This window comes from Taudactylus pleione, unplaced genomic scaffold, assembly GCF_031769625.1.
Source record: "Taudactylus pleione unplaced genomic scaffold, aTauple2 ptg000090l, whole genome shotgun sequence".
Classification (NCBI taxonomy): domain Eukaryota; kingdom Metazoa; phylum Chordata; class Amphibia; order Anura; family Myobatrachidae; genus Taudactylus; species Taudactylus pleione.
The window spans coordinates 3951691-3978420 of NW_028284492.1; the positions used below are offsets into that span (position 1 = coordinate 3951691).

At 45.2% G+C, this 26730-nt stretch overlaps 1 protein-coding gene across 2 annotated transcripts in view; it reads left to right on the forward strand.

Moving 5' to 3' along the window:
- The window catches only part of CLVS1 (clavesin 1), a 153760-nt gene that overhangs the window by 55803 nt on the left and 71227 nt on the right, over nucleotides 1-26730 (forward strand). For both annotated transcript variants that reach the window (XM_088469354.1, XM_088469355.1), the window contains exon 3: nucleotides 13112-13286. In XM_088469354.1, the coding sequence (XP_088325480.1) occupies nucleotides 13112-13286 (175 nt within the window). The remainder of the gene's footprint in view (nucleotides 1-13111; nucleotides 13287-26730) is intronic.

Here is a 26730-nt window from a genome sequence, read left to right on the forward strand (position 1 = left end):
CAAGCGTGCGCCTGTGTCATAAGTAAAGGGCCGGCTGGCTTGACCGTTAAGGGTGCTGTAACCCCCGAAAGTACACTCCAGTCCAAACCAAAAAAAAAATTATTTTCTGTGTTTGTGAATTGTGTGCGCAGTAGCCGCACGTGCATCAACAAAGTAGTGCCAAGCGTGCGCCTGTGTCATAAGTAAAGGGCCGGCTGGCTTGACCGTTAAGGGTGCTGTAACCCCCGAAAGTACACTCCAGTCCAAACCAAAAAAAATATTATTTTCTGTGTTTGTGAATTGTGTGCGCAGTAGTCGCACGTGCATCAACAAAGTAGTGCCAAGCGTGCGCCTGTGTCATAAGTAAAGGGCCGGCTGGCTTGACCGTTAAAGGGTGCTGTAACCCCCAAGTACACTCCAGTCCAAACCAAAAAAAAAATTATTTTCTGTGTTTGTGAATTGTGTGCGCAGTAGCCGCACGTGCATCAACAAAGTAGTGCCAAGCGTGCGCCTGTGTCATAAGTAAAGGGCCGGCTGGCTTGACCGTTAAGGGTGCTGTAACCCCCGAAAGTACACTCCAGTCCAAACCAAAAAAAAAATTATTTTCTGTGTTTGTGAATTGTGTGCGCAGTAGCCGCACGTGCATCAACAAAGTAGTGCCAAGCGTGCGCCTGTGTCATAAGTAAAGGGCCGGCTGGCTTGACCGTTAAAGGGTGCTGTAACCCCCGAAAGTACACTCCAGTCCTAACCAAAAAAAAATTATTTTCTGTGTTTGTGAATTGTGTGCGCAGTAGCCGCACGTGCATCAACAAAGTAGTGCCAAGAGTGCGCCTGTGTCATAAGTAAAGGGCCGGCTGGCTTGACCGTTAAGGGTGCTGTAACCCCCGAAAGTACACTCCAGTCCAAACCAAAAAAAAAATTATTTTCTGTGTTTGTGAATTGTGTGCGCAGTAGCCGCACGTGCATCAACAAAGTAGTGCCAAGCGTGCGCCTGTGTCATAAGTAAAGGGCCGGCTGGCTTGACCGTTAAGGGTGCTGTAACCCCCGAAAGTACACTCCAGTCCAAACCAAAAAAAAAATTATTTTCTGTGTTTGTGAATTGTGTGCGCAGTAGCCACACGTGCATCAACAAAGTAGTGCCAAGCGTGCGCCTGTGTCATAAGTAAAGGGCCGGCTGGCTTGACCGTTAAGGGTGCTGTAACCCCCGAAAGTACACTCCAGTCCAAACCAAAAAAAAATTATTTTCTGTGTTTGTGAATTGTGTGCGCAGTAGCCGCACGTGCATCAACAAAGTAGTGCCAAGCGTGCGCCTGTGTCATAAGTAAAGGGCCGGCTGGCTTGACCGTTAAAGGGTGCTGTAACCCCCAAAGTACACTCCAGTCCAAACCAAAAAAAAATTATTTTCTGTGTTTGTGAATTGTGTGCGCAGTAGCCGCACGTGCATCAACAAAGTAGTGCCAAGAGTGCGCCTGTGTCATAAGTAAAGGGCCGGCTGGCTTGACCGTTAAAGGGTGCTGTAACCCACAAAGTACACTCCAGTCCGAACCAAAAAAAAATTTATTTTCTGTGTTTAGCCGCACGTATATATCAAATCGATATAACATAAATGGAGGACCAAACTTTCTCCGATAAAAATAAAATAGAGAAAGATCAAGAACCACTTCCTCCTAGTGCTGAAGCTGCTGCCACTAGTCATGACATAGACGATAACATGCCATCAACGTCGTCTGCCAAGGCCGATGCCCAATGTCATAGTAGAGGGCACATACAATCCCAAATGGCAAAGTTCAGGAAAATGACCTTGAAAAAGACATTTAAATCAGCTGAAGAGAAACGTAAACTTGCCAATATGCCATTTACGACACGGAGTGGCAAGGAACGGCTAAGGTCGATCCCTAGTATGTTCATGACTAGTGGTTCAGCTTCACATGACGATGGAAGCACTCCTCCCACTAAAAAAATCAAAAGAGTTAAGCTGGCAAAAGCACAGCGAAGAACTGTGCTTTCTAAGAAGATATCACAAATCCCCAAAGAGAGTCCAAGTGTGGTGGTGGTTGCGATGCCTGACCTTCCCAGCACTGGACGGGAAGAGGTGGCTCTTTCCACCATTTGCACGCCCCCTGCAAGTGCTGAAAGGAGCACCCACAGTCCACTTGCTGATATGCAAATTGAAGATGTCACTGTTGAAGTACAACAGGATGAGGATACTGGTGTAGCTGGCGCTGAGGAGGAAGTTGGCGAGGAGGATTCTGATGGTGATGTGGTTTGTTTAAATCAGGCTCCGGGGGAGACAGTTGTTGTCCGTGGGATGAAAAAGCCCATCACGGTCATGCCTGGGCAGAAGACCAAACATTCCACCTCTTTGGTCTGGCAATATTTCTATCCAAATCCGGACAACAACTGTCTTGCCATATGTACCATATGTAAAGGTGAAATAAGTAGGGGTAGGGACGTCAACCACCTAGGAACATCCTCCCTTATACGGCACCTGCAGCGCGTTCATAAAAAGTTACTGTCAAGTTCAGAAACTTTGGCTCAGACCGTAAGCAGTCCAGGGACACCTAAATCCCGTTGTCCTGTTGTATCCAAGCGCCTGCAAACCACACCGTCAACTCCCTCCTCGTCAATTTCCTCCTTAGTCAGGATCGGAAGTAGTCCTGCAGGCCATATCACTGGCATGACTGACTCTCCTATCCGGGATTCCTCCGGAGGATCCTGCATTGCTACGCCTACTGCTGCCGCTGCTGCTGTTGCTGCTGCTGCTGGGAGTCGTTCATCATCCCAGAGAGGAAGTAGGAACACCACTACTTTTACTAAACAATTGACCCTCCAACAGTCCTTAGCGAGGAGGATGAAGTACGACAGCAGTCATCCTGAAGCAAAACGTATAACTGAGGCCTTGACTGCTATGTTGGTGTTAGACGTGCGTCCGGTATCCGCCATTAGTGCAGTGGGATTTAGACAATTGATGGAGGTAGTGTGTCCCCGGTTCCAAATCCCGTCTAGATTCCACTTCACTAGGCAGGCGATACCGAGACTGTACAGAAACGTCAGAAAAAGTGTCCTCAGTGTCCTGAAAAATGCCGTTGTACACAATGTCCACTTAACCACGGACATGTGGACAAGTGGAACAGGGCAGACTAAGGACTATATGACTGTGACAGCCCACTGGGTAGATGTATCACCTTACGCAGCAACAGCAGCAGCGTCACCAGTAGCAGCATCTCAGAAACGCCAGCTCGTTACAAGGCAGGCTACGCTGTGTATCACCGGTTTCAGTAAGAGGCACACCGCCGACAACCTCTTAGAGAAACTGAGGGAAATCATCGCCCAGTGGCTTACCCCACTTAGACTCTCCTGGGGATTTGTGATATCTGACAACGCCACCAATATTGTGCGGGCATTACATCTGGGCAAATTCCAGCACATCCCATGTTTTGCTCACACAATAAACTTGGTGGTGCAGAATTTTCTGAAAAGCGACAGGGGCGTGCAGGAGACGCTTTGGGTGGCCCGAAAAATTTCTGGCCACTTTCGCCATTCAGCGACTGCGTGCCGAAGACTGGAGCGCCAGCAAACACTCTTGAACCTGCCCCGCCATCACCTGAAGCAAGAGGTTGTGACGCGGTGGAACTCAACCCTCTATATGCTTCAGAGGATGGAGGAGCAGCAAAAGGCCATACAAGCCTATACATCCACCTATGACATAGGCAAAGGAGGGGGTATGCACCTGACTCAAGCGCAGTGGAGAATGATTTCCGTGTTGTGCAAGGTTCTTCAGCCCTTCGAACTTGCCACACGTGAAGTCAGTTCAGACACTGCCAGCTTGAGTCAGGTCATTCCCCTCATCAGGCTTTTGCAGAAGCAGCTGGAGAAAGTGAAGGAGGAGCTAAGACGGAGCGATTCCGCTCGGCATGTGGGACTTGTGGATGAAGCCCTTCATTCGCTTTGCCAGGATTCCAGGGTGGTCAATCTGTTGAAATCAGACCACTACATTTTGGCCACCGTGCTCGATCCTAGGTTTAAAGCCTATGTGGTGTCTCTCTTTCCGGCCGACACAAGCCTGCAGAGGTGCAAAGACCTGCTGGTGAACACACTGTCAGCTGAAGCGGAACGTGACACGTCAACGGCTCCTTCTTCATTTTCTCCCGCAACTGGGGCTGCCAGGAAAAAACTTAGGTATCCTAAGCAACCCGCTGGCGGTGATGCAGGGCAGGCAGGACCAAGTTTGGACATCTGGTCCGGACTGAAGGACCTGGCAACAATTTCTGACATGTCTACTGTCACTGCATATGATACTGTCACCATTGACAGAATGGTGGAGGATTACATCGGTGACAGCATCCAAGTAGGCATGTCAGACAGTCCATACCTGTACTGGCAGGAAAAAGAGGCAATTTGGAGGCCCCTGTACAAACTGGCTCTATTTTACCTGAGTTGCCCCCCCTCCAGTGTGTACTCCGAAAGAGTGTTTAGTGCAGCCGGGAACCTTGTCAGCGAAAGGCGTAGGAGGTTGCTTCCACAGAATGTGGAGAAGATGATGTTCATCAAAATGAATTATCAGCTCTTCCAGGGAGACCAGCCTCCAGAAGGTACAGAGGGACCTGTGGTGGTGGATTCAAGTGGGGACGAGTTAATACTTTGTGAGGATGAGGATGTACACACTGAAGAGGGTGAGGAATCGGTGGATGAGGAGGATGAGGATGACATCTTGCCTCCGTAGAGCCAGTTTGTGCAGGGACACATTAATTGCCAGCTTGTTTTGTGGGGGCCCAAACGAACCAATCATTTCAGCCACAGTTGTGTGGCAGACCCTGGCGCTGAAATGATTGATTTGTTAAAGTGTGCATGTCCTGTTTATACAACATAAGGGTGGGTGGGAGGGCCCAAGGACAATTCCATCTTGCACCTCTTTTTTTCTTTGCATTATGTACAGTTTGGGGCCTAGTTTTTCTAACTGCCATCCTGCCTGCCACTGCAGTGTCACTCCTAGATGGGTCACGTGTTTGTGCCGCCCACTCGTGTCGCTTAGCATAGTCATCCAGCTACCTCGGTGCAACCTTTTGGACATAAAAACACTATTGTGAGGTGTGAGGTGTTCAGAATAGACTGGAAATGAGTGGAAATTAAGGTTATTGAGGTTAATAATAGCATAGGAGCAGAAAAACCTACAAATTCTGTGATTTTAGCTGTTTTTATGCTTTTTTTCAAAAAAATACAGATCCAAAACACAAAACCCAGAACCCAAAACACGGAAGGGTGGTTTTGGCAAAACCAATCCAGATCCAAAACACGAAGAAAGATCCAGATCCAAAACCAAAACACAAAACACGAAAAGTGGCCGGTGCACACCCCTAATATATATATATATATATATATATATATATATATATATAGAACAAGTATTGGTGTCACTCTCCGGTCTTGGTAATAATCCACAATGGCAAATGTGTCACAAGTAAACGTTTCGCGTTTATTATAAAACTCATCATCAGGACATATACAATCATATACATCTACCTTATATACACCTAATCTCCCCCCTTTTGGGGCGCGAGTGACCGGCACCGTTCAGCCCAGCTTCCGGCTTCCGCTCAGCCATCGCCAATCAACGATGATGTCACGGTAGTCGTTGCGTTGCCTAGGGAACCGGACATGCTCCATCCGTGTAGAAAAAATCACATTACGTGTAAAATGTCTTTATATTAAACAGTAAATGATAGACAAATAAGTGCAAGCTAAAAACTCCAGCTGAGTCCTAATTGAATATGTAAGCACATAGATATGTTACACAAAAATAGATAACCTCTCAGGGTGATACCTACTATCCATACATTATCAATATAAATCCATTATTGTAAAAAACATTTGAACAACAACCCCTCAATGTTACAACCTAATTAATAGATAAACCTAACTGTCCAAGGATGTCACATTTGTATATTGCTAAAGTACAAGTCTTAGGGTAAACACCCTCTGTTTTCTTTATAAATATTATTAATCCCCAACACGATGAAGCTACATTCATAGGGAGTAAATAAAATAATCCTATATCTACCTCAGGTAAATGCTGAAAAGACCAGGTGTTCATTGAGACCCTTAGGTTTGATGGTATCTAATAAATGTATCCATTTAGTTTCCAATCTTAATAGAGCTTTGTGTCGATCACCGCCCTAGGATTTTCGGGTATGTGGTCTATGACCATATGTCTCAAGTTAGCCATATTGTGTTTTTTTCACAAAAGTGTCTGGCCACCGGCTGCTCAGATATTTTACCATTAAGTGCCATTCTAATGCCAGACCTATGTAGTGCCATCCGTTCTTTAAAAGTACGGATGGTCTTACCCACATAACAAAGCCCGCACGGGCATTTGATCAAGTATACAACGAATGAACTTGAACAGGTAAGGGGATATTTTATAGAAAATTTACGTCCTGTATGAGGATGTGTGAAAAATGTGCCAGTAATCATATGGCCACATGTCACACAGCCCATGCATTTATAACAACCTCCACTTTTCTTTTGTGTATTTGAAGATCTAACCTTCAATTCAGTGATGTCAGATTTGACTTTTAAGTCCTTAAGATTTTTATTCCTTTTTAGGCACGGGCGTATCATTGTATGTTTAAGACCTTTAAGGTCCTTATCATGTTGCACAATGGGCCAAAGGGAACGAGTGGTAGTATTTATAATGTTATTAGCTACATTATATCTACGTGGCCAATTAATTTTACTCAGATTATTGTCATTATTGTCGATACTTTTCTTCAATAGATCGCCTCTTGTGAGTTTATCAACCCTATTTTTGGAATGTTGCAGGGTTTTTGATGAATATCCCGTCTTTGAACTAGTCACACATTTTATTTAAATCATGCTCCACTTGATCTATATCGCTTGTTATTCTTTTCACCCTCACTAATTGTGAGAAAGGCAAGCTAGTTTTGGTCGCAATAGGGTGAAAACTAGATGCTGTCAACAGCGTATTACGATCTGTAGGCTTAGAAAAAATGTATGTATTTAATTTGTTGCCATCTTTTTTGATGGTCACATCTAAGAAATGTATCTGTTCAAGACTAAGATTAAAAGTAAATTTAATAGGACATTCCTTGCTGTTAATATCCTCCATAAGGGTGTGGAATTCATTATAATTCCCTTGCCAAAACAGGATCACATCATCGATATATCGACTATAAAATATGATCTTATCCCTCACTTCCCTGTTGAAAAAAAAAATTTTTCTATGTAAAACATATAACTGTTCTCATTCGCCGGTGCGACATGAGAGCCCAGTACGTTGTAAGAAAAATTTCCCATTAAAGTAAAAATAATTTTTGTATAGTACCTCGTCTAGCAAAGACATCAAAAAAGATAAATTGGGGCCCTTATATAAGCTATTATTATTGAGGAGTTCAAATGTAGCCTTCATACCCTCGCAATGTGGTATGTTCGTATATAAACTAGTTATATCCAACGTACACATCCACACATTCGGGGGTAAGTTCCCCAATTCCTCCAATTTATTTAATAACATTGTTGTGTCTTTTAGATAGGTAAGTTCAGATGAAGCTACACAAGGTTGGATATAATAATCTATATATTCAGAAATAGGACTAAATAAAGCGCCCCTGGCCGATATTATCGGACGCCCCGGAGGTCTAGTCAGGCATTTGTGAATTTTAGGTACACTATATAATAGTGGAGCCTTAGGATATTCTGTTTTCAAAAATTCACATGTATCAGTATCAATAATTTGATTGGAGACTGCTGTGTTAAGGATAGTGTCCAGATCTTCCTTGAATTTCACAGTAGGGTTAGAGTCCAATTTGGTATATACATTTTCATCTGAGAGCTGTCTTTCAATCTCTTCTATGTAGTCTCCAAGGTCTTGGATCACAATTCCACCCCCTTATCGGTGGGGCGGAATACTACATTGTTGTATGAGCTAAGGTCTTTGATCGCTTTGTGTTCATCTCGTGTCAAATTGTAACTAATCCTTGGTACTTTTTTTATATTTTCAAGTACTTGTATGTCTAGTGCTTTCATAAAGCTCTGTATGGATACATTGTTTGAAACTGGATCAAATTGTGACTTCTTTTTGAACTTTCTGTCCGATGTACCAGCCACCATCTTTGAGTCTTTACCAAAAAACTCTCTGAGTTTTAGTTGTCGGCACAGTGCATTTTGTTCAATCTTCCATTCAAAGTCATCAAAAGGTACAGTGGGAATGAAACAGAATCCTTTATTAAGCACTTTAATCTCTGTATCAGAAAAAACTTTAGACGACAAATTAAACACGGTGCTTAATTCTTGCGCCCCCTGCCTTTGCCTCTTGGTGGTACCACGGCGGCATTGGCCACCTCTACGGGTGTTCATCCATTTCGCCCGTGTCTTGCACGGGTATTCACCCCTAAAGGGGGTCTGCCGGAAGTATGTGCACCCTGTGTAGAATGGCTGTCCTCTCCTGATGAGGAACAAATATCACTGGTTGGCGATTGATCTGGTTTCCAATGACGTCTGCGGGGGCCAGTAAATCGTTGTCTGCCTGTTTGTGGCTTGATACCATCAAGCAATCTGTATACTCGATGTTCACTATAATCTTTGTTAACTTTTTCAAGTTTCTGATTCCAAAAAAGGGGGGGAGATTAGGTGTATATAAGGTGAGATGTATATGATTGTATATGTCCTGATGACGAGTTTTATAATAAACTCGAAACGTTGACTTGTGACACATTTGCCATTTGCACTGTGCCGACAACTAAAACTCAGAGTTTTTTGCTAAAAACTCAAAGATGGTGGCTGATACATCGGACAGAAATTTAAAAAGGAGTCACAATTTGATCCAGTTTCAAACAATGTATCCATACAGAGCTTTATGAAAGCACTAGACATACAAGTACTTGAAAATATAAAAAAAGTACCAGCATTAGGTACAATTTGACACGAGATGAACGCAAAGCGATCAAAGACCTTAGCTCATACAATGATGTAGTATTCCGCCCCGCCGATAAGGGGGGTGGAATTGTGATCCAAGAGCTTGGAGACTACATAGAAGAGATTGAAAGACAGCTCTCGGATGAAAATGTATATACCAAATTGGACTCTAACCCTACTGTGAAATTCAAGGAAGATCTGGACACTATCCTTAACACAGCAGTCTCCAATCAAATTATTGATACTGATACATTATATAGTGTACCTAAAATTCACAAAAGCCTGACTAGACCTCCGGGGCGTCCGATAATATCGGCCAGGTGCTCTTTATTTAGTCCTGTTTCTGAATATATAGATTATTATATCCAACCTTGTGTACAGGCTGAACTTACCTATCTAAAAGACACAACAATGTTATTAAATAAATTGGAGGAATTGGGGGACTTACCCCCGAATGTGTGGATGTGTACGTTGGATATAACTAGTTTATATACGAACATACCACATTGCGAGGGTATGAAGGCTACATGTGAACTCCTCAATAATAATAGCTTATATAAGGGCCCCAATTTATCTTTTTTGATGTCTTTGTTAGAAGAGGTACTATACAAAACTTATTTTTACTTTAATGGGAAATTTTTCGGGATGCGCCATGGGCTCTCATGTCGCACCGGCGTATGCGAACAGTTACATGTTTTCCATAGAAAAATTATTTTTTTTCAACAGGGAAGTGAGGGATAAGATCATATTTTATAGTCGATATATCGATGATGTGATCCTGTTTTGGCAAGGGAATTATAATGAATTCCACACCCTTATGGAGGATATTAACAGCAAGGAATGTCCTATTAAATTTACTTTTAATCTTAGTCTTGAACAGATACATTTTTTAGATGTGACCATCAAAAAAGATGGCAACAAATTAAATACATACATTTTTTCTAAGCCTACAGATCGTAATACGCTGTTGACAGCATCTAGTTTTCACCCTATTGCGACCAAAACTAGCTTGCCTTTCTCACAATTAGTGAGGGTGAAGAGAATAACAAGCGATATAGATCAAGTGGAGCATGATTTAAATAAAATGTGTGACTAGTTCAAAGACGGGATATTCATCTAAAACCCTGCAACATTCCAAAAATAGGGTTGATAAACTCACAAGAGGCGATCTATTGAAGAAAAGTATCGACAATAATGACAATAATCTGCGTAAAATTAATTGGCCATGTAGATATAATGTAGCTAATAACATTATAAATACTACCACTCGTTCCCTTTGGCTCATTGTGCAACATGATAAGTACCTTAAAGGTCTTAAACATACAATGATACGCCCGTGCCTAAAAAGGAATAAAAATCTTAAGGACTTAATAGTCAAATCTGACATCACTGAATTGAAGGTTAGATCTTCAAATACACAAAAGAAAAGTGGAGGTTGTTATAAATGCATGGGCTGTGTGACATGTGGCCATATGATTACTGGCACATTTTTCACACATCCTCATACAGGACGTAAATTTTCTATAAAATATCCCCTTACCTGTTCAAGTTCATTCGTTGTATACTTGATCAAATGCCCGTGCGGGCTTTGTTATGTGGGTAAGACCATCCGTACTTTTAAAGAACGGATGGCACTACATAGGACTGGCATTAGAATGGCACTTAATGGTAAAATATCTGAGCAGCCGGTGGCCAGACACTTTTGTGAAAAAAACACAATATGGCTAACTTGAGACATATAGTCATAGACCACATACCCGAAAATCCTAGGGGCGGTGATCGACACAAACCTCTATTAAGATTGGAAACTAAATGGATACATTTATTATATACCATCAAACCTAAGGGTCTCAATGAACACCTGGTCTTTTCAGCATTTACCTGAGGTAGATATAGGATTATTTTATTTACTCCCTATGAATGTAGCTTCATCGTGTTGGGGATTAATAATATTTATAAAGAAAACTTAGACTTGTACTTTAGAAATATACAAATGTGACATCCTTGGACAGTTAGGTTTATCTATTAATTAGGTTGTAACATTGAGGGGGTTGTTGTTCGAATGTTTTTTACAATAATAGATTTATATTGATAATGTATCAGTAGCGCACGCAGGGGGGGGTTTCTGAGTACCCGGAACCCCCCCCTGACGAACCCAGTGATCACAAAATTTGAGCATGGTCCTGTAATGTATGGCTGTGCTACATGCAGAGCACCGCAGCAGCCAATCGCCGATGCCATCTCTCTAACCAGTCCCCGACTCCCCACCCCGCTGTGTCTCCTCAGCCAGCATGCAGCTCCGTCCAGCCACACAGACAGTGGCCGGCCCACGCCGCCGACTCCCGGGATGGCCAGGCCCCGCCCACTGCCCTGGAGCAGCAGCAGCGAGGCCCGCGCACAGTCTTCCCCCGCTCCCAGACTGTACTCGGAGCAATGTCCTCATGCAGCCACTGATTGAATAGACATAAGGAAGGTCAGTACACCCGGCTGCACAGCACTCTTTCTGCATCAATCACACAGTACTCATCTCTCACACACAGTCATACACACAGTGTATGTATATATATATATATATATATATATATATATACACATCTAATGTATATATATATATATATATACACGTGTGTGTGTGTGTATATATATATTTGATGTGTGTGTGTGACTGTGTGTATGTATATATATATATATATATATATATATATACATCTAATGTGTGTGTGTGTGTGTTTATAAACTTTATATATATATATATATATATATATATTTGATGTGTGTGTGTGACTGTGTGTGTATGTGTATATATATATATATATATATGTATATATATATATATATATATATATTATTTTTTTGGAAACCCCCCCCCAAAAAAAATCCTGCGTTTGCCCCTGTGTATGGATAGTAGGTATCACCCTGAGAGGTTATCTATTTTTGTGTAACATATCTATGTTCTTACATATTCAATTAGGACTCAGCTGGAGTTTTTAGCTTGCACTTATTTGTCTATCATTCACTGTTTAATATAAAGACATTTTACACGTAATGTGATTTTTTTCTACACGGGTGGAGCGTGTCCGGTTCCCTAGGCAACGCGACGACTACCTTGACTTCATCGGAGATTGGCGATGGCTGAGCGGAAGCCGGAAGCTGGGCTGAACGGTGCCGGTCACGCGGGCCCCAAAAGGGGGGGAGATTATGTGTATATAAGGTGAGATGTATATGATTGTATATGTCCTGATGACGAGTTTTATAATAAACGCGAAACGTTGACTTGTGACACATTTGCCATTGTGGATTATTACCAAGACCGGAGAGTGACACCAATACTTGTTCTATTTACCTTTAACTGCGCACCACGGCAAGTAATTCATTTGGAACAGGTGTGCCTACACCTTGGAAGCTGTATATATAAATTATTATATATATATAATATATATATATATATATATATATATATATATATATAAAGTCCCCGATTTTGAGACAGATGCAAGTGGAGATCGCGCAGATATATGCAAACTGCGCAAAGCTCCGTAGAAAGCAATTGGCAACTGCGCGTGCTCTGCACCATGGATGGAGTTTGCAAGTGCAGACATATTAATCCCTCTGTTGACATACTACTCTTCCCATGAAATAGGCATCTCTATGCTGTAACTGGACGGTGATCGCACAGAACTGATCTGTCTGTGGGTGTGTCAGGGGTGCATAGGCCGGCTTCCCTGCTCTCTGGTAGCATGCGGACAGAAGTGGGGCGTCTGCTTCAGATGGATCTTTTGCATCCAGCATTGAGTGGGTACAAGTCCTGATTCTAATGATGACAGCTGTGGATGGAAAAACAATGGGCAGGACACATGGGTACTGGGCGTACACAGGCGATTGCCCACATTAGCAGATTGCTGTGGCTGTAAGGAAAAGCAGCCACAGATGTGTCTGACTCCGAATCAGCCTCAGAGTCTACATACTAAATAAAACATATGTTCTTTTTATTAGTGCACAGATTTCCCTACAATACAATCTACAGAGCTACAGAAATATACATAAAGGTTACATTTTATCAAAACAATACACTGTATAATAAACAGATGTGCACTGTCATCGTATGACACTATTCATTCCAATGACATTTCCTGTATACCAGTGACATACTGTAAGTGCCCTCCTACTTCTTTACTTAATTGTTTTACTTTGCTTCTTTAAGGAACTCCTTTGTGGACATCTTACGTGCCATCCTCCTTTCTCTAGAGATTCTAATTGAAGATCAGGAGCTTCAAATCCATGGATTTATTTTAATTATAGACTGGAGCAATTTTTCCTTTAAGCAAGCCTCCAAACTCACCCCGTCCATCCTCAGGCTAGCCATCGAGGGCTTGCAGGTATGTGGAGAATGAAACTTTGCTTATTTTTATTATATATTTTATATATATATATATATATATATATATACATACACACACAATACTTATACATACGTCTGCATGGTATATAAACATTTGCATTTGTTTTTCATTACTGCTGAAATCATTGTTACAGCTCGTATTCTCTTTCTTAAATGGTGTATGGAGATTTGCAGTGTAATCCTCCAGTGGGGTTCTGGGGATTAAAATGCACCGCATCTATTAAAATGAAACAAACAAACACATGATTCAATATATGATAAGTATATGAAAGTGGTGATTACTATAACTGCAATGTGAAACATCTCACAAGGTAACCCTGGGGTGTTTTACGGTTTAGGGTCGCACAGTCTAGACAACAGGAAAGAGTCAAATGTATCTTTATTATACTTTTACGATAATATAATGTTCCAAATGTGCGCTATCCGAGACTTTAAGAGGTTCCTCACTCACCCTCTAAATACATACAACTGAATAAAAGTCAAGTTTCACCCTTTGGCGCTGCCAAACAATGTCTCTTTACACTTCCAAAAAAAGAACCACAATGAAGTCCTCCGCATGTAAATCTTCTTATGCTTATTTCTCCAATTTCAATATGTATTAAATTCCCATTCCAATTCCTTTGTATCGATATATGTTTCAAATGAATAAACAACGTGTAGTATTCCCAATCTGTTACATCATAGGAGACTCCAACTTCAAATGTAGATCAGCTCAAAGAGAAGGCGATAACCACAAATAGTGCAATACTGTATATATTTACAGAAAGTTTTATTCAGACAACAGAACACTCACATTTGTAAAATTTAAATTCAACTTATAGTGTCATTGATAAAACCCTGGAGATGCTTATTCACCATGCTCCTGAGAAAGGATCAAGCTATCCCAAATGCGTTGAGCAGGTGACCGCACATGGAACGCTGAGACTGGTGAACTGTGAACTGCACGAGGGACTCCTTTGGTATCCGGAACCATTGGTTTCTCCCCATCTAACACCCTTTATCGGTACCCATATCCTGCTTTTCCGGTGTGATGCTTATCAATGACACTATAAATTGAATTTTATTATACTTTACAGGTAATAGTATATTTAACAATCGCCAGATCAATCACCAACCCCTAATTTAGGATTTAGCAGTTCACCTTGGAGGAGACAGCAATCTAATCCTTACCTCATCCCATCCTCTGTGTTTAATCACAGCTCAATTACCACAATGTCGGGATAAACCTGTAAGCAGGTAACTCACTAGTATGTCCCTGGTATTGGGTATCCCAGAAAAGAGGTTATATGGGTCTTCAAGGAACCTTCCCCTTTGTTTACTGCTTTCCTTCTATGTTGTGGGTACTGTTGTGTCTAAAGTCTAACTTGGTAAAAACAATGTGTCCCAGTGAATAGTAATACAGATTGGCAACTAGGATAATGAAGGAACTTTTCCGAGTTAACTTGTTTCATGCAGGACCAGATTAACAATGGGGCAGATGGGACTACAGCCTCCACATAAAAATAGGCGCATCACGGTGACAGCATGACGATGACCAGCCAGCTGTTGGCCACACGGTCGGCCGTAAATCATAAATATTAAAACTGTATTTCTAGAATTTCTCACTAAATTTTAGGAACCAGGATTGGCTGACAAGTCCGGGGCTGGTTATGCTTTTGAGGGGGGCTACGTTATTTTCTTTTTATACAATTAACCAGTTTTTACAGGTACAACACAAGCAGCCTTCACATATCTCACGGATATGTGCAGGCTGCTTGCTAGGGAGAGTTGTGCTGAGAGAAATCACTGCAATCTCGGGAGAGATAACTCGAGCTTGCTTTAAAATCACCCGAGAAACTCGACCTATATCACCATCGGCAAACTCGTTTAGCCTCATATTGGCTGATGGTAAATTTGAGAGATAAAAAGTAATTAAATCACTGAGTTCAGGCGATCTGGAGCGAGATGAATCGCATTGCAAATCAGGAACATCTCAAATCTTAGTAAATTTACCCCATTGACTTAGCTAAGCTTTATTTTGAAAGGTCAGGTAACTATTCTGTAATAAATATATAATGGGGCTGATTGAGTTGAAAGTAAAGCAGAAAAAGACCTAGTAACTTTGTAGCTGGACAAACCATGCTGTAATGCAAGGGATGCAAACACACTTTTATTTTTTGCATACGGGGTAAATTCTGGCTGCTTTTGCACTGAGCCCATGAATGCTGGACAGCTTTATTTTTATACTGTAATTTAGAATTCAGTTTGGACTCTCAAATCTAAATCTCTCTGCACATTTTACATCTGTCCCACCTGTAGTGGAACAAGGTTTTACCACTGTGCAAAGGGGATGTAACTATCTACCATCCTGGCTGTCGGGAAACCGGCACTCAGAATACCAGTGCCAGAATACCGACTGCTGTCGGTTTCCTGGAGCCAGAATCTCGACCGCCGGCATCCCAACAGTAAATATTAGGGTAAGGGGGAGGGTTATGTTTAGGCACTAGGAGGAGGGTTAGGCTGAGGAAGGGAAGGGTTAGAGTTAGGTTGCAGGAAAGGTGGGTTAGGGGGAGGGTTAGGGGTTAGCGTTAGGACACTTACCTAACTGGATCGGGATTCTGACTGTCGGGATGCAGTTGTCGATATTCTGTTCGCCAGCATCCCGACAGCAGGAATCCTATATCAAACCTGTGCAAGCAAAGTCACTTGGTTTGTTTAATTTGCTCCCACCCAGGGCCGGTGCAAGGTTTCAGGGCACCCTAGGTAAAGGTTCACAATGCCGCCCCTGTTTTCCCCCAAACCCTCCGCCCATGACGTCACTCCCATAGTGCACTGCGGGACCCGGAAGCCGTAGCTCAGGAGTGAGCTCCGTCCTTCGGCTGCCGCTGGCGCCGGGGCGGAGGAGAAAGGAACCGGGCACCCGCTGGTAACACAATCTCAGCGGGTGCCCGGCAAATGGGGGGTGCAGGCAGGGCCGCCATCAGCTGGGGACTGCCGGGACTAGACCCTGGCTGAACGGGGGCTGGGGCCCACTGGGGCCCACCTGCTCCTACTGTCCAACACAGTACAGCCTGTAGCCCGCACTACCTCTTTGACCAGTAGAAAGGGGGCCGGCCATTGCTACCGCCCACCATCGCCGCCGACCCAGTCCCCAATGGAGGAGGCAACCTGGGCCGGTTCAGGCCACTCCTCCAGTGCAGCCTACAGGACAACCGCCAGCCTCATGTTCAATAAAGTTTGTTCTGGGATCGGTGCGTGACGTCATGACGTCATGCCGCGCCGTTGGAAGGAGAGTTCTGAGGAGCCCCGGCGCGTGAAGAGCAGCGTCTGCTGGGGAAGAAGCAGAGAAGATGCCAATGGGAACAACTCTGAGCCTTCCTCAAGGAAACAAGGTAAGTGGTAAAAAGCTGTGCACAGCGGGCAGGGCAGGGAGGAAAAAAAGAGCTGGGCAGACTCGCAGAGCACTGGATTTAATAACCGTGGGCGGGGGGGTGGGGAGTAAAGTGCTGAAAAAGAGCTGGGCAGACTCACAAAGCACTGGATTTAATAAGGGAGGGGGGAGTGAAGTCGGGAAAAAGAGCTGGGCAGAGCACTGGATTTAATTAGGGGTAGTTGGGGGGAGTAAAGTGCTGAAAAAGAGTTGGGCTGCCAGGGCAGAGTACTGGATTTAATAACCAGGGGGGGAGTGAAGTGGCAGATTGCAGAGCACTGGATTTAATAATCAGGGATGGGGGTAGTGAAGTGGGGAATAAAAGAGCTGGGCAGAGCACTGAATTTAATAATGGGGGAAGTGCCGTTTGTGGGTGGTGACGGGGGGTGGTCGGGCAAACGCAGGCATGCCAGTGTGTTTCAACGGCATTGCAGGGGCGTGCATAAATTATCCACTGCAATAGCCTACGCAGTGTGAGGTCTCATAGCGTGCGTGGCTGTTAGCAATTTCTGAGTCAGGTCTGGGCTTGTGCAACTGTACGTATGGGTCCGATGTTACTTGATTGTACCGATGGTTTCGCTATTCTGCAAAGTATTACGGATGTGCGTACGGTAAAGTGCAGAGGCGTAGCGTGTTGCCAGGGCACCTGGAGCACGTGCATGCTATGATGCCCCCCCCCCAAGTGTTCCAGGGAGGAGGTGTGTCCAGTATATGGGGTTAAATTAAAGGGATGCAAAAATAAACATTAGGAGAGGTATTGAAATTATATATTCCAAGCTACTAAAATAAATCCATTAATAAAAATAACAATACAATAATGGTGGTTCTCTGCAATGGAGAACCTCTAATCGGTCCCCCCCCCAACTGAATTTATCAGGCCCCCATTCACTATAATACTCATTATTACACCCTCACTGATCACATCATATATCTGTGCTCCAACTCCAGCTCTCACTGATTGTAGCAGCCCCCATTGTCTATAATACTCATTACACCCACCATACTCACTGACTGCATGATATATCAGTGTCACCCCTCCCTCCAGGGGCATATCTATAATGGGTGCAGGGAGTGCGGTACATACAGGCCCCTGGGTCCAGGGGGCCCCGCACCGCACACCCTGCACCCATATTATTAAAAACTTACCTCTCCAAGGTCCTGTGTCGGGTGTCTCAGTACCGCACAAAACGCTGGAAAATGAGTGCCGAGGTCATTTTTCGCCATTTGGCACATGTGCAGTGAGGAAATTGCAGGGAAAATGATTGCTGTGCCATTTGCCTGGCGATCTGCGCATGTGCAGTAGACTCTGGGCACACTCTTGTGCCCATAGTCTACTGATGCTACAGTGGGACCAGGCGCCAGGGAGTGAGGAGGGGGCCCCAGAGGGGGAATGCACATGGGCCCCCTCCTCTCTTAAGACACCCCTGCCTCCCACACATATCCCCATCCCCTCTTATACACCCCTCAATTACTGACCACAAAACTGTATATATCTGTTCCCCGTACGCACACCCTCCTAACTGATTGTAGCAGGCTCCATCCCCTATAAAACTCCTCAGCCATTAACTTATTATATGTGTCTCCACACACATACATTGGCCCCCACAGAAACCAAAACACACACATACATTGGCCCCCACAGAAAACAAAACACACACATACATTGGCCCCCACAGAAAACAAAACACGCACATATATTGGCCCCCACAGAAAACAAAACACGCACGTACATTGGCCCCCACAGAAAACAAAACACGCACATACATTGGCCCCAACAGAAACCAAAACACACACATACATTGGCCCCCACAGAAAACAAAACACGCACATATATTGGCCCCAACAGAAAACAAAACACGCACATACATTGGCCCCCACAGAAAACAAAACACACACATACATTGGCCCCCACAGAAAACAAAACACGCACGTACATTGGCCCCCACAGAAAACAAAACACGCACATACATTGGCCCCAACAGAAACCAAAACACACACATACATTGGCCCCCACAGAAAACAAACCACGCACATATATTGGCCCCCACAGAAAACAAAGCATACACATACATTGGCCCCCACAGAAAACAAAACAAGCACATGCATTGGCCCCCACAGAAAACAAAACACACCCATACATTGGCCCCCACAGAAAACAAAACACGCACATACATTGGCCCCCACAGAAAACAAAACACGCACGTACATTGGCCCCCACAGAAAACAAAACACGCACGTACATTGGCCCCCACAGAAAACAAAACACGCACGTACATTGGCCCCCACAGAAAACAAAACACACACATACATTGGCCCCCACAGACAACAAAACACACACATACATTGGCACCCACAGAAAAAAAAACACACACATACATTGGCCCCCACAGAAAAAAAAACAATTAAATTGGCTCATGAGGGTATTACAGATAGTAATACATTTTTAAAACCAGGAGTTATTAGCGTTGATGGTGCCCAGGCTAAATAATAAAAATTGCACCCCTTAATAACTGATCTTTAAACTACTGTCTGAATTCTTCTATTGGTACTTAAATAAACACACGAGTTGCACTGTATTTACTGCCTCCATTAGGGGCAAAAGCAGGATATCTAGCGGGGTGTTGCTGTAATACCTGTTTTATTGTATATGGGGGGAGTTAATGCTCACAGGGATTTATTGCATCTGGGGGGTGCAATGAGAGAGAGAGAGTGTGTGAGTACAGGACACACAAACATGGGGGGTGAGAGATGGGATAGGGGAAAAAGTATAAAATGCATATGTACACTCACCTAAGTTGTAGTGTGAGTGGGATCCGCGCTGTGTGATCTTTAGGTGGGCATGAATCAGGGGTCCCTTTTAGAAGGCCAAGTCTCAACTGCAGATGTAAGGGACAGTGCGCAGCAGTGATAGGCTGCTTCAGAGCTCCTTCTTCTGGCAGCCTCATCATGACATAACGGGGGCTGCTGCCGTCCCAGGAAACCCTCGGAGAGGTCAGTTGCTGGCCTCCAGTCTATACTACATGATGTTCCCCACCAAACCCCGTCAGAGCGCTCTGGATCAGTGATGCTGCCCTGTCTGCGGCCATTCACTCTGGCATTCCCCGCCGGCACAGCTCTTGCTGATGGGGTTATGGTGGGTAACAGGTACCCGCTAGGTCCCCGCTGCGCTGCATGTCCGGCGGCACGGCTCCTCTTCATAGTAAGCGCGACGTGACGTCATGACGTCACGTTCACGTCTTACAACAAGCCTGTAGTTTGCAGAGCAGAACTCAAGGAGGCGGAGCTGCTTAGCCTCCGAGGATGCTGCTGCAGCTGCTTTGCTCTGTGTCTGTCACTGTCCGCTGGAGGGGCATGTGCCTCGGTGCCCCCCCCCTCTTAATCCTCCACTGCCGTCACGCCCCGCATCTAAAAAGGGCACGCATGATCCTGCCATCCCAAAAGAGCCAGCGCTGCCCGGGCCCATTGTACAACTGTGTGACACAGCACCGGAGTCTATGTTCAGCCAGCAGGCGCATCGTCCGTGCGGCGCCTTCTGACAATTTCGGCGCCTGGAGCATGCGCTCCACTGGAACCGCCCTCCCTACGTCCCTGGTAAAGTGGACATCACTATGTAGTGTTGAGTTTGCATTGCAATCGCAGTGGGTTAGCATACTATCACAGTTGAACTGCGCGCGTACGCAGTATTGCGATCCGTAGTGAATCAGGCCCTGAGTTTGATAACCACTGATATAGAGCATACTGTATATTTTCCCTCTACGGCAGGTGATCGCTTTCCATTTTCAACAGTAAATAATAAGCAGAAATTGTTATTTAGGCCGTCTGTAATGTCTTTAGCTCCTTCAACATATTCAAACCCTGTGTACACATTTTAAATGTCAGTGACATTGTCAAAAATGGCTTTTCTGTGGATTGCTTATGTCTAGACTATAACCATTTCTTCATGTAACATTTTTCTTGCCAATCATTTTTCGTAGAATTCTTTTCCTGCCTTAAGGCACACATCCACTAAGCGATTTTATTGAGCAATTGAACGATATCATTATCGTTCAATCGTTCGTAAATCGTTTGCAAATCGTTTGCAAAAATGTCTTAAATGACCAGTGATGCGCGCTCCCGCTGGTCGTTTAGACATCTACCATCGGGCAAACATGCTGTACAACCTGACAATATCGTCAGGTTGAGCATGTTTACAGATGATTGATGTGCCTACACTGAACGACTGCTCGCTCAGTGTAGGCACATCACAGACTGACAAACGACTGCACGATTACAATGTTGTAATCGTGCAGTCGTTTGCATATCTTCTAGTGGATGTGTGTCTTTACTTTATAAACTCGCACTAGGATTAGATATTCTACAGCATATGGTGACACTATTGCTGTTCCATTGCATGCTGGTTTCTGAGAGCCACGGGAGTTCCTTGCTAGAGTTAGGTCTGAAGCTAAACAATAGAAAATATAAAGTGCTTGTTACGCAGTTAATTATACTTGCCTGTTGGAAATATATGTGTACAGGTTTGTAGGCGTGTCCAATACATGCCAGCAGAGACAACGAACAGCCCAATTGCTTTACTAGTGGAATGGTTTTATTGGTGTAATTGGGTCTATTTATCAAGCAGTGAAAAGTGTGGAGAAGTGAACTGGTGGAGAAGTTGCCCATAGCAACCAATCAGCTTTGAAGTGGCATTTATCAAGTACAGTCTATAAAATAATTGGTAGGAGCTGATTGGTTGCTATGGGCAACTTCTCCACTAGTTCGCTTCTCCATACTTTTCACTACTTGATAAATAGGCCCCATGAGATAGTCATACTCACTATTATACACTGGTTTGATAGAGCGGAGCACGGTGATATACAATTTACCACCTAATGAGTGTATCTGGTGCAGGGGTGCCAAGAGGGGAGGGGGCAGGTACTAATTACCCGTACCCTGGCTTGTTGGAGGTGCCAGCGGGGGACTGGGTCATGCGCCCCCCTCCCTCTTACCTCACAGCAGCCCAGCTATCCCTGCCAGGATACCGGCGTGGGGATTTTGACTGCCGGGATCCCGAGCGCCAGCTACCTGTACCCATCCCGTTCATGATGTAGACATGCATAATGTCGATATTTTGACAATGTAAGCATGCTCTATGTCGGCATCTTGCATGTCGACATTATGACCGTAGTTGTCAACATCCAACATGTTGACATTCAAAACCATTTAACATTAGGGTCCACATTCTGAATGGCGACGCCGACACTTTGACTCCAGACCCTGCATCAGGCTTGCATACCCTCCCGATTTGGCCGGGAGCCTCCCGATTTTCGGGTGCTGCTCCCGGCCCCCTGGAAAGGCAGGCAAGCCTCCCGGAAGCCGGCATCCCTCTCTACTCCCCACAGAGTTAATATCAAAACCCCCGCAGCGGGGGGGGCCCGGTGACGAGATTCACTATGAATCGCGTCATCGTGGCCCTGCCCCCTGCTTCACAATGCCGAAAATAAGGGCATTGTGAAGAGGGGCGGGGCCACGATCACGCGGCTCCACCCCCAAATGTGATGTCATGGCCGGGCATGCCCCCCACTGTTAGCCGACAATCAGCTCCCTCCCGGAAGGAGGGAACTGATTGTCGGCAAGTATGCTCTGCATAGATGCATGTGCAGTAATTATAATTGATGCTGTCCAAATAATTTCATTGCTTCCTAAGCATACTTCCCTGCATTGCACAGAGGGGAGGTCCCATGGGATACTAAGTAGGTGGGGGCGCATATGACGATATTTGCAGCTGGGCCCTGACCCAGCTGCAAAATTATGCAATTTGCAGCAGAGTGCAAAGCTGCTTTGAGGCAAATTATCATGAATTATATCTATACATCCTTGCTCATTGGGGATGTGGATGGGATCTGGGAGTTTAGTCTACTCTCCCATGAGGACAGGAGAACTCCCCCCTATTTCAGGAGTCTTTAATACCTTCCAGAAGAGTATGCAAGTATGATCCTAGGTTAATGGCTGTTCTACTTGCATGCTCATGTTTGTCACAACCAGGGTTTTCCGGCATAGGGGACAACAGGTATTACCTGTGAGGGCGCTGTGGCATGGTCCTTCCAGCGGAGGGGCTGGTGTCTGGCGGCAGGCGTTGGCTATGCGAAGTGTTTTGTGGGCACTGTGTCATTCTGGCTGGGGTAAGTCTGGTGTTGTTTCCAATCCGCTCTGGTATGGGCGCCGCCATCTTGCTTCTAGTCATGTGACTTAGTTGCTACAATCCTGGCATGTCACATTCTCTCTCCGACCTATCACGATCCTGCACTGGGTACTTAAGGGAGTTCAGAGCTTCCCATAGTTGCCAGCGCAACGTGTTTCACAGCGCTAGCTGTGAGAGAGTTCCTGTGCTCCTGAGACCTGTCTGTTCCAGTGCTCGCCTGTGCTCTTGCTGGATCCCAGCTTCCTAGCTGCCTTCACAGCTCTGCCTGCTCCCAGCCTCCAGCTGGAACCACCCTGCACCTTCTATCAGCCCTTTTCCTGCCAAAAGACCTGAGTGTGCAGTTAACCCTGTACCTACACTGCATCCTCTTACCTAGCTCTCTGTTGGCTCATATTGCAGCTAATGCAGTTTCTACACTAACCCATCTCCATACAACTCTCCAGTTAACCCAATAACTACTACTATTCAAATTACTCCATAACCTCTCTGGATTTCATCTCACCTGTATCAAATAGTAACCTGATGTCCTTTCTGCAGCCTTGCAGTGACCCAGTATACAATGCCCCAAGAAGTGGTCCCTCTTATGCAGGCCCCCAGTAGTGCCCCTTATACAGTACCCCCAGTAGTGGTCCCCCTTATGCAGCCCCCAATTAGTTCCCCTTATACAGGCCCCCAGTAGTGATCCCCCATATGCAGTGCCCCTTACACAGTTCCCCCTGTAGTAGTCCCCCTTATGCAGCCCGCCCTTAGTTCCCCTTATACAGTGCCCCCAGTAGTTATCCCCCATATGCAGCCCATCGGTAGTGATCCCCCATATGCAGTGCCCTTTATACAGTGCCCCCAGGAGTGATCCCCCTTATGCAGGCCCCCAGTAGTGCCCCTTATACAGTGCCCCCAGTAGTTGTCCCCCTTATGCAGGCCCCCAGTAGTTATCCCCCCCATGCAGTGCCCCCTGTAGTGGTTCTCCCTTTTCAGTGCCCCCTGTAGTGGTCCCCCGTGTGCAGTGCCCCCAGTAGTAAGCCCCTTATATAGTGCCCGAGTAGGAGTCCCCCTTGATGTAGTGTCCCCAGTAGTAGTCCCCCCCAGTAGTGGTCCCCCCCAGTAGTAGTCCCCAGTAGTGGTCCCCCCCAATGCAGTGCCCCCAGTAGTAGTCCCCAGTAGTGGTCCCCCCCATTGCAGTGCCCCCAGTAGTATCCCCCCAGTAGTAGTCCCCAGTAGTGCCCCCCCAAAGCAGTGCCCCCAGTAGTAGTCCCCTCCTTAGTAGTCCCCCCCTGAAGCAGGGCCCCCAGTAGTACTCCCCTCCTTAGTAATAGCACCCCCCAAATCAGTGCCCCCAGTAGTAGTCCCCTCCTTAGTAATAGTCCCCCCCCGAAGCACTGCCCCCAGTAGTAGTCCCCTCCTTAGTAATACTCCTCCCCAAAGCAGTGCCCCCAGTAGTAGTCCCCTCCTTAGTAATAGTCCCCACACGAAGCAGGGCCCCCAATAGTAGTCCCCTCCTTAGTAATAGTCCCCCCCCCGATAAATACACACTGAAATTAAACAATAAATAAAAGAACAATACTTACCTGAATCTATGCTCCGGCTCCCGCCGCCATCCGCACGTCAGTCCTCCCGGGCTGGCGCGCTCTGCATTATGGGAGAGATGTCATGACTTCTCTCCCATTACCCACTGCAGGAGCCGGAAGGGAGCCGGCTCTTGCAGTGGGTGCTGCGGCTGCAGCACTCAATGAGAGTCTATCTGACTCTCATTGGCTGCTGTTTAACAAGCACATCGCCGCCAGCGCTGGCGGAGATGTGTCTGAGCAGCAGCAGCCAATGAGAGTCTGTCTGACTCTCATTGGCTGTTGATTAACACACACACGCTGCCACGCTGGCGGCGATGTGTGTGTTATGCACAGCATGAGCCCGCCTGCCTCCCTCCTCCTAGCACTATTGGGCAAGGGCTCAGGGTGAGGGAAGGGGCTCAGCTGTGCAGCACAGGACCGGCGCTGGGAAGCCTAGTGCCGGTCCTGTGTAAGTGTGTAGTGCTGACCACACTCACTGCGGTCGGCACTACACTGGCTAACTAGGACGCCGCCCAGGGCACGTGCCCCGCTCGCCCTGCCCTAGTTACGCCACTGCCATTCATACTTCACTACAGTTTCTGGTCATCACTTGCCTATCTATATTCTGGACTTTATATTATCTGTGTACATGTCTTCAAGTTCACCCATTAAAAAAAACACTATTTCATTTAAATCTGTTCAGGTGTCTGCTCCTGTTACCACTCCAGGTCCTCAACAAACCCAGATCCTAACAATGCTGCTCTGTTCAGCAACTCCATAACCTCAGGGCCTGATTCAGAGCCGGACGCTATTTGCGCTCGCTCGTTCAGAAAAAGGGGGTGGCTATTTAAATGAACTGTTCGCTCTTTGCGGTCTGTTCACGCCTCTATGTCTGAACGAGCGAACAAAACTTGCGGTCGTAATTTTGTAAAAGACGCCCCCTGGCCGCTCACATCATACGTCATGTCCGCTATTTATTAGATTAATCGAGTACATCGAACAGCGTATGAACTGCTCGCTATTCTTGTGGTTGGTTTTTCCTACCACAATCTTGCGAGCAGTTCTGACTTTAAAAAAACCAAGTGACGTGGTCAATGAAGCTCCTGTATTAATTATGCACACCCATAAAACGCCCGTTTTGACCTTTAAGCACGCCTGCATTCTGATATCCACTCCCCGTTTTCAAGCACCTTCCCCTGTTACCACCCACATACGCCTCCTCCTATCACTCAAAATAGCAGGCATTCGCTATTTAGCGAACAAACGATTTTTGGCCGCACTGACTGGTTCGCCCATGCGTATTACAATCCGTACGCATGCGCAGATGTGCGAACATCGGTCATAACAAACGAGCGGCCGCTTACGAGCGGCTCTGAATCAGGGCCTCAGTTCACACAGGCACACTGTCACTGCTGAGTCAGACTAAAGTAGGATTTGCGGGGAGAGCTGATCTTTGAATCAGAATGTTAATTATCAGAGGCTGCATGGCGCCCGATTATTAACATAATCAATAGGCCCCTAAACTTGGATTTATTATTTCCATATATGACCAGAGGGGGTAGTTAGACATGAGGGCTTCCACAGCAGCCGGAGAGCAGCAAATGGCCTAACTCTTCTATACCTGATTGTTTTATCATTTATTTGGCATTTGGCATCTATAAAATTCCCATTACACTGTTAAAGACTTTAAGTCTGTTAATCAGATATTTCATTGCTAGAACATTGGCGACATTTCACACATAGCGATTTTCTTTACTGCATTCTAGATTCTCTTTATTGCTGTAGTTTCACGCAATTGATCCTCTACTTAGCTACAGACATTATAATTTGGCACAGGATTTGTGCCAGTTTACTATGGCGGTTCCGTTCATTGCCACCGTGGGCAAAACTGGATTGTCGTCCAGAGCCCAGATGTAAATTAGTAGAGCTAAATAGCTATTGGAAGCATTATATTTGTATCACTTTACTTAAATAACACAGATAAGCATACAAAAATATGACCCTCTATTCCATATCTCAGAGAGAGACTCTTCATAATAATAATAATATTATTATTATTATTATTATTATTAATAATAATAATACTTATTTATATAGTGCACACATTTTCCGCATCGCTTTACAGATAATATATAAGTCATTTACATTAAACCCTTCCCCATTGGAGCTTACAATCTATGGGCCTAATTCAGAGCGATTTTATTTGCTATTGCGCATGCGTCAAAGTCGCACTGCGCATACAGGGCTGCCATCAGGGTGAGCTGCCAGGACAGGAAACCTGGGCCCAGAC